At 43.5% G+C, this 11,846-nt stretch overlaps 1 protein-coding gene across 2 annotated transcripts in view; it reads left to right on the top strand.

Annotated features, from left to right (window-relative positions):
• Window positions 1–724: 724 nt before the first annotated feature.
• Window positions 725–11,846, top strand: part of RBBP5 (RB binding protein 5, histone lysine methyltransferase complex subunit) — a 37,099-nt gene continuing 25,977 nt past the window's right edge. For both annotated transcript variants that reach the window (XM_049770955.1, XM_049770954.1), the window contains exons 1-5: window positions 725–757; window positions 3,816–3,841; window positions 5,419–5,591; window positions 8,470–8,610; window positions 11,190–11,352. In XM_049770955.1, the coding sequence (XP_049626912.1) occupies window positions 739–757; window positions 3,816–3,841; window positions 5,419–5,591; window positions 8,470–8,610; window positions 11,190–11,352 (522 nt within the window). In that variant the 5' untranslated portion in view covers window positions 725–738. The remainder of the gene's footprint in view (window positions 758–3,815; window positions 3,842–5,418; window positions 5,592–8,469; window positions 8,611–11,189; window positions 11,353–11,846) is intronic.

The raw sequence follows: 11,846 nt of genomic DNA, 5'->3' as shown, positions 1-11,846 counted from the left end.
CATCAGCCGCGTTCTCCACGGCTTTGTGATTCTCATCGGCATGTTGGGAGGAGCACTCAAATGAATTACTTGGCAATCCAGTGCATTCATAAGCGTCAAGTATGGCGCGCAAGATGCAGATATTAGGCACGCACTCACAGATGCTATAGTACATTTCTAGGTATCACGGCAGGCTTGACAGTAATCAATACTTTTCTCCAGTAAGAAGTTGTCTACACTAAACCGCTACAAGCATTAAGGCCCCGTAGGACTCCCGGAACTATTCTAGCCAGGTCTGAGATAACCGCCAGGCCTATTCCGCGGAGCACACAACAGTGTAAGTCCTAGTAGCCCTAATAATATGCCTAAAGGTTTTCTAGTTTATTTAAGTGATAAGAAGAGACACAGCAAGAGATGAAGTGTTAGGGAACTCTTTCAATAAATAATTAATCATGGATTTTTCTTGTAGCGTAAACAGTGTTGTAGATAAAGAGATTGAGAGTTTATTATTTATTTTGGTTAGGCATATATTCGGACAGCTTCCTTGGAACGCACAAGGCCGCGGGGCGGGGCAAAAAGCGAAGCGGTGGGGTCTTTGGAATTAGAAACTCTCCGGAGCTAGTGCTGGGGACTCTTGGCTGCGTCCCCCTACCCCCAGTCCCAACCCCGCATTTAGACGCAGGTCCTTGGAAAGAAGGTTGCGGATCAGTTCTGGGTCGCTTGCATCTGAGAGCCGGAGTCCCCCAGAATTCCTTAGGAATGAACCTCGAATTGCTCGGTGAGGAGGGCCATGGCTGCCTCTTGGGGTCCTTGGAAATGGAGCAAACTCGGGCGGGCTTAGGGGACTCGGGCTGCAGTTTTCGCGGACAGTTCTGCTCCGGGTCGTCGAGACGGAGCAGCCGCAAGTCAGCAGGTTGAGCCCCAAGCAGAACTGCACGGCTTTCCCCGGGGCCACTTTCAGATGAATTGGAGCGGTAGAGACTTGACCCGTAGGAAAGAAACAGTTGTAGTTCCCAGGAGCACTACTGATGCTGAAAGCCACAGATCAATGACTACCCCTTACTGGGAGAAGCAATCAGAGGCTGCTAAGTCAGGCTGGCGGTGAAGCTGGAAAGCTCTGTGAGGTTTAGAAATGCGTGGGCAGGATCAGTCGTCTTTGCCGAAACATGACATGCCTTGGAGATGTAGTGCACGTCTTTCGTGGAACTGGTAGCGACTTGAAGGCGCGTGGCATATTAGGAATGGGATCCAGGTTTCATGATTTCTTTTTTTGCCTCCAGGCCCTTACTATCAAGGATGGTGTGTGAAATACTGAGGCGTGAACTATAGAAGCATTTGCCTTTTATCACCCTCCTTTTTTGTTTGTTTGTTTTGGGTTTGGACCACACCCAGCGGTGCTTAGGATTTTTCTTGGCTCTGCACTCAGGAACCACTTGGGGATGGGGGGGGGGGACGGTAGAGGATGCCAGGGAGCGAACTCCGGTTGCGTGCAAGGGAAATCCCTTATCCTTATATTCTCTTCTCAGCCCCTGCCACCTTCTTAAGTAATTTGCTCCCTTCTCTCTGCCCACGTTTGTTTTTAAAAACTAGCCCTTATAGGCTTTCATTCGACATTTGGGATGATAGACAAGGGTTGTCTGAGGTTGCTTAGAACTTTAAAGAAATAGTGTCTTCTAATAGTTAATTATGTCTTAAAGAAAAACCTGTTATTCTGACCGTGCCTAAGAGCTATACAAATATTTAATTCAGTGAGAGATAGTATGGCAAGGAAGGCACTTGTCTTGTACTCCACTGACCTGAGTCGGATTCCTCCTACCCCTATATGGTTTCTTGGAGCCCATCTGGAGTTATCCCTGAGTTCAGAGCCAGGAGTACTCCTGACCATAGCTGAATGTGGCCCCTAGGCCAACATATATGCATATTAAACTTTCCTTGAAGATACTTCCCAGAGGCTTTTTGTTAAACTGGAGAATTGAAGGTAATTATGTAAATAGCCCACTAATATATCTATTTTATCTAGGCAGGCTTTAAAGTCATCACCAAATGCCTGAGAACATTATGGATATCGTTGTATGAAGAAGAAAGGTAATCAGAAACAAATTTTGTAAAGGCAGTAGTTTTGAGTAGACATTTTAAGATTGGCAGATGACAGGTAGAGTAGGGTTGCTTACTACCATGTTTTTTGAGTTTAAAACTTCAAGAGCGAAAGCGCTAAAGAAATTTGCTTTTTGACATGCAGGAGAGATAGTATAGGGGGCTATGGTGCCTTGCCCTTGCTCTTGGCTGACCCTTGTTTTGATTTCTGACCCCCACCCTGAGCACTCTTGGGAAAAATTCTTGAGTAAACAAAACCATGGGCACCACTGGGGTGTGATAAGCAAAACAAAATATTTTTCTGTTTTGGTATTGGGTACAGAGAAACCCACTTTCAGTCTTTTCTTTACTCGAGTATTTTGTCGGATATTCTTGACAATGCTATGCCGAGAAAGTTTGAATTCTTTAAAGGAATTTGACCTTGTACAAAAACTCCACCTTCTCAGTTGCAATTTTCTCTTTATTTGGTGAAGGGATCAAACCCAGTGGTGCCACACCAGAATTCCAGTTTTAAAGATCTGTTGGACAGCAATGACAGTCCTTAGAGGGTGTGGGAGGACTAGATGAGTAATAGACACCTGAGCTAGAAAATGGGAGGAAATGACATTGCAGGAGGCAGTGGGGTGGTGAACACGTGGGCCTGTCAGGCACACACGCTTAGATTTGAAGCCTTGGATTTGCTTCTCATGATTTGACCCTCCTGGCAGGCAGAAGCCTGCACAACATCTAAGGGTGTGTTGTAGTGTGAGTGCTAATACTAGTCAGGAGAGACACTGGGGACGTTTGACTGCAGCTGCTGTTCTGGAGTAGTTGAGCAGTCTGGATTTGAATTGAAAGTTTGTTTTTAGGTGGAGGGGAAAAGTTTGTTTTTAACAAATAACCATACGGCCAAAGGGGGATAAGCTAACTCTCCTAACACACAACAAACAACCCCCCAAATACACATAATAACCTCACCCTTATTCCGTTTTGCATCTATTAACCTAAGTGGTTATTGGGCCCCACCTGCCAGTGCTGAGGTCTGTTCCTAACCTGGTGCTGGAAGACACTCCTTCTGGAGCTGGGGACCATGCAGTGCTAGAGATCAAAACTGGAACTTTTCTGCATGTAAAGCTGTGCTCCAACTGATCGGGCCATTTTGCTGGTCTTCTAGCACACACCTATGTGATGAGGGAGCGGGCAGCATACCTGGGGGCTTCATAGTTTATTCATGGCTACTCAGGGATTGCTCTGTACTTAGGGACTGATGTACTGGGGGGGGGGGGTCAAACCAGGATTTGCCTCATATAAGGCAAGTGCCTCAAGCCTTGTACCAACTCTCCAGCTCTAAAACATGAAAGGAAACTATTTTCTAAAGCAAAAAAACTGTCTTCTGAGAAATGGGGTACTGTTTTACTTATTTAGTATTTTGGGAGCTGAGGGGATTTGGGCTGTGTGCCCAGGAGTCACTCCCATTGCGCTGAGAAAAATACAGTGCTGGAAATCAAACCACAGTCAACCATATGCGAGATGTCTTCTTGCCTCTCTGTCTTCTCAGTGTTTGACTTTCCAGAAAGCCCTTTAACGTTTGCCTATATAGATATACTCATCAAAGTTCATGTAGTTTCAAATAGCTGGAATGCGCGTGTCTGCACCTTTGGAGGGGAGGCTAGGGTAGCCCTTCCCTGGGTGGAGATAAGAATGTCCTGGCTTGGGGCTGCCCACACACTTGTTCCACCAACTTTTTCTTTGTTTTGTTGCAGAATCCTTTGGGCAGAATTATCCGGAGGTAAGGACATTGTTTTTTTCAGAATATGCGAACTTGCTGCCTTTTAACTTTCAGTGAAAAATGTCATTTTGACCCCTTTTTTGGACAAGAGCAGCAGTGTCAAAAAAACACTTTTTATTCGTCTTATGCTTCTTTTGCGTAAAAGATACTAAATGTTTAATTTTTGGGGAATAGACTATTGGCTTTTAATTTATTAATGTTTCATAAACATAGTATGTCTTATGTGGGGTTTGTTGTTGGTTTTGAGCCACCCTGGCAGTGTTTAGGGACTATTCATATATAGATCAGTGTTGGGAAGTAATTCCTAGTAGTACAGGGACTGTATTTGGATCTGTATGTAAAGGGGGGTCTTCAAGCCATCTCCCAGGCCCCACGGCCCATCCCTCACCATGCTTTTCTAGTTTTGATAAACGTTTTCGTGTGTCAATAATATGTGACTATAAATGTGCCATATATTTTTAAATATATATAACAGTACAATGTTTCATAGTAATCTTTTTTAGTTGTCTTTTTGTTTTTGGGCCATACTTAACAATGCTCAGGGCTTACTCCTAGCTCTACACTCAAGAATTACTCCTAGTAGGGCTTGGGGACCATATGGGATGCTGGAGATCTAATGAAGGTCAGGCACATATAAGGCAGTACCTGTTGTGCTATTGCTCCTGGCCCAGAGTAGTTTTTTTTTTTTTTTTTTTTTGGTTTTTGGGCCACACCCGGTAACACTCAGGGGTTACTCCTGGCTATGCGCTCAGAAGTCGCTCCTGGCTTGGGGGACCATATGGGACGCCGGGGGATCGAACCGCTGTCCGTCCTAGGCTAGCGCAGGCAAGGCAGGCACCTTACCTCTAGCGCCACCGCCCGGCCCCAGAGTAGTTATTTTTAATGACAATATTAATATAAAATAATTTGACTTTCATGGTTGCTCTTATAGGTTGTGAATAGGATTTTTTCTTCAAATTCTAAAAACTAATTACTGGGTCAATAAGTCAGTCCTCCCTCCCTCCCTCCCTCCCTCCCTTCCCTCCACCCTCCCTCTTATCCTTCCTTCCTCCTTCCCTCCCTCCCCTCCCATTCTCCCTCTTATCCTTCAATCTTCCCTCACTTCTTCCCTTCCTCTCCCTTCTTTTTCTCCCTTTCTTCTTCCCTCACTTCTTCCCTCCCTCCCTCCTTTCCCTCTCCAACCACTAGGCATCACTCCTGGCTGTGCTCTGGGGCATCATATGTGTACCAGAGATTGGCTGTGAGTTGGCTGTGTGGAAGGCTAGTGCCTTAGCTGTCTTAAATGAACTTTTACTGAGATCTTGGTTAGTATGTTGCCTGATTGTCTTCCAACGTGTTTTGTGCAGAGATAGCAGTTTCGATATGACAGTTATTCTAAAAAATTCTTTCTAAGCTTTCATAAGCACTTTCTCATCATAAGCATAAGAATACACAGAAAGATTATTTTAGTGTTCATTTTAATTTAAATTTAAGAGGAGGATTATACTTTTTATCAAACTTTTTGAAAGAGAACCTTTAAAAATGATTTGATGCCTGAATTTTACCATGTGTGTTGTTGTGTTCATATTCATTTTTAGGAAGCTGATGGCACCTTGGATTGTATCAGCATGGCCTTGACATGCACCTTTAATAGGTGGGGCACGCTGCTTGCAGTTGGCTGTAATGATGGTCGAATTGTCATCTGGGATTTCTTGACAAGAGGCATTGCTAAAATAATTAGTGCACACATCCATCCAGTCTGTTCTCTATGGTAAGAAATTTTTAATGTTAATATGTTAAAGAAGTGTTAAATTGAAAGGATTAGAGGTGACTGCTTAATTGCCTACCTCACTATGGATATTTTATTTTTTACTTTTTTTTTTAGTTTTTGGACCACACCTTACAGTACTCAGGACTTACTCGTGGCTCTGTACTCAGACTTGCTTGGGAGATCATCTGGGGTGTTGGAAGTTAAACTTGGGTCTCTTACATTCAAGGGAAATGTCCTATCCAGTGTACTATTGCTCTGGCCCCACTATTTTAGTATTTAGGGTTTTAAATATTAAATTTAAATTCAATTCAATTAAATTGAGTTTAAATTTAGCCACTAGTAATAGTAATTTCTCAGATTCCATATAGACTTTGAACTCATATTGTCTTTGCACTACCTTTGTGGGGAAAATTTTAATGTAGTGATCTATATCAGGTTTTGAGAATATTTCAGTATTGAAATGAGATATTTACAGAATATAGATGTAATTTTTTGGGGGGAGGGGTGGGGAGCACCTGTTGGTGGTTGGCTTAGCGATTATACTTGGTAGGCTCCAGAAACCATATGGGGTGCCTGGGATAGATTCCAGGTCATCCTTATGCAAGGAAATCCGCCTCCCTGATGTACTGTCTTTCCAGCTGCAGGTATAGAATTTTTGTGATAATGGCATTTAATTGCAAAACTTTGTTTAGGAGGAAGTATGAAGCCAGTACTCCAGGTCTTGCTCAGGTTCTCAGCCCAGCATACCTCCTTTTTTTTTTTTTTTTACCAAGTCTCTCACAATTATATTTAAGATACATAGTAACCTTGAATTAGGACAATTTCCACCACCACTGTTGACCTCCCTTTGCCCCTGTTCCCAGCATGCATTCCATACCTCCCCGCTTTTCTCCCTGGACTGCTAGTGTAACAAGGCCCCTTTGTATATAACTTTGTATATAACTTGCTGTAGATCACGATTCTGTCATTGACTTGGTTTTGGTTTTTAGGCCTGATCATTTTTGTTTTCACTCTGTTCATGTGACTGTTTGCTCCTGGTACCATCCACTTTTTTTTTCTTCCCTTCAATTTATGAGGCAGAACAAGATGATTCAAGTTCTGTGCTTCTGTTGGGGAAAAATACAAACAAACTGGGAGGAGTCTGTCTAGGAGCTAACAGGCATGCCTCTTTAGTATAGTTTTGGGCCTTACCTGAGAGTGCTCATGGGGTCATACCTGACAGTGCACTGATGCCCAAGTGGTGCTAGGGATTGGATATTGCATAGAAAGCAAAGCAAGTGCTTCACTCTGTTCAGGATCTCCTTGTTCCTTTTCAGATGTAGTGAGCTGAAATATGTTATAACATAAATTCCCTCATTATTGTTCTTATTCTGAGACTGTTTGCTTTCGAAAATTTCTTTTTGGGAAGCATCTGTTGCTTTTCAATCTGAGGTGGGTGCTTGAGCAGCAGCACATCTCAGAGAGCTTGCATGCTGCCCCACAAGTGATCTCCTTAGCCAGGAATAAGCTTTATTTATTTATTTATTTATTTATTTATTTATTTATTTATTTATTTTTTGTGGTTTTTGGGTCACACCCGGCAGTGCTCAGAGATTATTCCTGGCTCCAGGCTCAGAAATTGTTCCTGGCAGGCACGGGGACCATATGGGACGCCGGGATTCGAACCGATGACCTCCTGCATGAAAGGCAAACGCCTTACCTCCATGCTATCTCTCCGGCCCCAGGAATAAGCTTAAAAAAAAAAACAAGATCACCTGGGATGCAGGTGTTCTATATTGAATTGGTCTTGCTGTACTGTTACGTTCAGCCTTCCCCCACTGCTCCTGAACTTGTTCTCCTATCTCCTTAGCACAGTGTGTCACCCCTACTAAGTTTACGTGTATTGAAGTGACCCCTTATGTCTGTTAGACTAGGAGACTGTCATTGAAGAACAAGTTCAGCTTATTGTGAAAATGCAATACCTCTAAATGATTAAAGCAGAGTATTTAGTTTGCTTTGTTTATATTGTTTGTTTGTTTGTTTGTTTGTGGGCCACACCCGGCAGCCCTCATGGAACCACATGGGATACCAGCGATCCTGAGTCCACCCCAGGTTGGTGGCGTGCAAGGCAAACACCTTACCACTGTGCTATTGCTCTGGCCCCTTAGGTAACTTTTTGGGCCATTCTTTCAGTGTAGGTTTTCTGATGACAAGTGTCTTCATTTATCCTTTGTTCCTGAAGAGTATTTTCTCTGGACATCGATTTGGGTTGACAGTTCTTTTCTTTCAGCACTTGAAAAAGGCATTGCTTCCTCTTGGTTTCTGATAGAGTGTCGCTGTCATTGTTGTTCCCTGTCCCTAGATGCTCTCTACTTTTGAGAGTATTTGGGGAGGGGGGGCACACTCGGTGATGCTCAGGTGTTATTTCTGGCTATGTGTTCAGAAATTGATCCTGGCTTGGAGGACCATATTGGATGCCTGGGTCAGCTGTGTGCAAGGCAAATGCCCTACCACTGCACTATTGCTCCGGTCCCAAGACTCAGGTTTTGTTTTGTGCAGTATGTTCAGGGTGTCTAGCTGTCCTTCACAGCAGGATTTCAATTCTTTCTTAATTTTAGCAGATCCTTTCCTTTCTTGCTTTGGTGATCCTGCTACTTAAGAATGGACACTATCTGACCAACAGGATGATGCTGTATTTCTGGAACAGCTTTGAAAGCTCAGATACGCTTTCCTCTCTCCAGGGAAAATTTTTTTGTTAAATCAACATATAAGACAACCTGAAGTGTCTGGGTTTGTTAGTTTCACTTAAAAAGATGACAGGTCATGTATAAGCATAAACTTGAGCTTAGAGGCGTCTGGATTTGGGTTGTTTGGCCATGCTGTCTCTTTATCTCCTCAGCTGGAGCCGAGATGGCCACAAGCTCGTCAGTGCCTCCACGGACAACATCGTGTCGCAGTGGGATGTCCTCTCGGGAGACTGTGACCAAAGGTTCCGCTTTCCTTCACCCATCTTAAAAGTCCAGTATCATCCACGAGACCAGTAGGTTTAATCTGCTCTATTTATCGGGGTGGGGATCATTTTCTGCTGTTACCTTAAAGCTCATGATAGTTGCCATGCAAGTTTCTAGAAGACTAAAGTATGTATCTTTTATATAGTTTTTCTATGTAGGTTGATCCTATTGGGGGGGTGGTGGAGGTGTGTGTGTGTGTATTTGTATGTATGTGTGTATGTGTGTACATGCTGCTTTGTGCTTAACAGAATCACTCCAGAGTGTATGTGTGTGTGTGTGTGTATGTGTGTGTGTGTGTGTGTGTGTGTGTATATACACGCTGCTTTGTGCTTAACAGAATCACTCCAGTGTGTGTATGTGTGTGTACACGCTGCTTTGTGCTTAACAGAATCACTCCAGCAGTGCTAGGAATTGGATTGAGGCTTAGCCATTGAACTATTGCTTACCTTATATCCGAATCTTTTTTAAGAAAGTATATGGGAAAACAAAAAAAAAGTATATGAGAGCCAGGAATAGCACGGGGGCTGAGGCATTTATCTTGGATGTGGCTGACCGTGGTTTGAATCCTTACTACCACATATAGTTCCTGGAGCACAGTGCCAGGAGTAAGCCCAGCACACTGCTAAGTGTGAGCCAAACCCTTCCTCTCCCCAGTTAGAACAATAAGAGTGTCTTGCATTCAAAGAGACCCAGATTCAGTCTTGATCACCACATGACCACATGTCATTTCCCCTCAGCATCACTGGAAGTGACCCCTGAGCACTGCCAGGCATGAGGTTCTAGGGCAAAAAAATTTAAGTGTTATATTTATTTATAAGTAGTATAGATTATATGTAATGATTATATAATTAAAAACAGGCCAGTATTAAGATATGGAATTGGGTAAAGGTAGAAATAACTACAGTTGTTCCTGTATCTGGGGATTCCTCAGTGTCCAATTATTTCAGTTTCACTGTTTGTTGTTTGTTGGGCTGGAGTTATAGCACAGCGGTAGGGCATTTGCTTTGCACGTGGCTGATCCAGGACGGACCCCGGTTTGATTCCTGGCATCCTACATGGTCCCCCAAGGTTGCCAGGACCTAATTCTGAGTGCAGAGCCAGGAGTAACCCCTGAGCACTGCTGGGTGTGACCCCCCAAACAAAACAAAACAAAACAAAACAAAACAGAACAAACCAAAACAAAATCCTATTTATGTATTAGGGAGTCACACTCAGAAGTACTCAGGCAGCTGTGCAAGGGACCAAACCTTGGACTACAATACACAAAGCATGTACTCTGAACTCTTCTCATGGACATTTTTTTTCTTTATTAAGGGAAAACTGTTCATTATTAAAACATTTGAGAGGTACCAGATTGGCAATGCCTTGCACGCAGCCAGCCCAGGTTTGGTTCCAGCACCCCATATAGACCTCTCCACCTCCCATATCCTACCAGGAGTGGCCCCTGAGCTTAGAGCTAGGAGTAAGCCCTGTGACCCCAAATCCAAATTACAATAAAAATAATAATAAACTAAATGTTAGGGAATAAGCATTTGGGAAAAAAGCTCCTCAGTATTCTGTTGCTGAGGAATGTCTTTTTGTCTATGGATTCTCTTTCAGGTTCTTTTTCACTAAGCTTATATACAGTGCTTTATAGCTCAGAATGTATTTATCATATTAGAAATATAGTATGTATTTTTGATATAATGTTGATATTTTGCACTTTTTTGTTTGTTTTGGTACATAAGCCACAGTGCTCAGGGCTTACTCAAGGCTCTGCACTCAGGGATCACTTCTGGTAGGGCTCAGGGGACTGTATGTGGTGCTGGGGATCAAACCCAGGTCTGCTGTGTACAAGGCAAGTGCCTTATCTGCTCTACTAGTTCTTATTTTACATTTTCACTTTGTTATATTTTACTAGTTTATTACATCCTCATGTTTATTTTTAAAACATTTTAAAACTTTTTGTATTTTTTGGGGGTCACACTTGGCGGCGCTCAGGGGTTATTTCTTGCTCTGTGCTCAGAAATCGCTCCAGGCAGGCATGGGGGGACCATGTAGCATGCCAAAATTCAAACCACCATCCGTCCTGGATAGACTGCGTGCAAGGCAAACGCCCTACCGCTGTGCTATCTCTCCGGCTCCAACATCTTCATGTTTATTTTTTTATTTTTTATTTTTTTTAATATTTACAGGGGCCAGGGGCCGGGCGGCGGCCGCGGGGGCGGCGCGGAGGGTGGCGCGGGCTGCCGGCACTTGAGCTCCCCGAGTCTGCAGTCCACCTGCTGCTGCGACGCACTGGTGCGGCGATGCGCCACTAGCTTGCTGGGCTCCTTGGTGATGGTGTACATGGCGCGCCGCCCGCACCGCGCAGCAGCCCGCGCCCTTGGCCCGCTCCCTCCCTCCCGCCTTCATGTTTATTTTTAATAGTTATATTTAGTCTAGAGGTGTTTCCTCAGTCATCTCCCTATTACTGACATTTAGATATTAGTTTTCTACTGTTTTTAAATTTGAAACTCCCTGGACTACAGTGTTGGTGAGGGTAGTGGCTCAGAATCAAAGCAAAGGGCAGAGACTCAGTTTCTGACACCAAAGCAATAGCCCATGTCCTATTCCTATCTTCACACAGGAACAAAGTTCTCGTGTGTCCCATGAAATCTGCTCCTGTCATGTTGACCCTTTCAGATTCCAGGCACGTCGTTTTGCCGGTGGATGACGACTCAGATTTGAATGTGGTTGCATCTTTTGATAGGAGAGGGGAATATATCTACACGGGAAATGCAAAAGGCAAGGTAAGCCAAGAAGCTTCAGAGTAGAAATCAGCAGCTGTAGACCTGGGCTTTGGCATGTTTCTTTTCTGACAATTTTCCTGACAGTTTATGTTACTGTAAACTGAGCTTTCTGCCTGCTTATGGCAGATGCAGCTTAGTTTTCTCTTGCCTTAATGACAGTATTTGCTTTGAAAAGATGAAGAACCTTTCCCACATGCTAATAATATGGCCTTTACACAATTATGAACATGCAGGATCATCCTATCAAATGGAATACTGCATGAAAATGCCTAATATCTAGGTCAGTATCCAGTGCAGGCTGACTTAACTAGTGGTTTTTTGGATTTAAGAGGTTAGGGTAGGTATACATATTTTCTTTATTTTGGGGTCAAACTCAGCTGTAAACTCATGGTTTACTCCTGGCTCTGTCTGTACTCAGGGATTAGATATGGGGATTTAATTCAGGATGACTATAATTAAGGCAAGTGCTCTTCCTGTCATACTATCTCTCTGTT

Source organism: Suncus etruscus, chromosome 3, assembly GCF_024139225.1.
Source record: "Suncus etruscus isolate mSunEtr1 chromosome 3, mSunEtr1.pri.cur, whole genome shotgun sequence".
NCBI lineage: Eukaryota > Metazoa > Chordata > Mammalia > Eulipotyphla > Soricidae > Suncus > Suncus etruscus.
The sequence above is the reverse complement of the archived record's forward strand: the minus strand, read 5'-3'. Positions and strand labels throughout refer to the sequence as shown.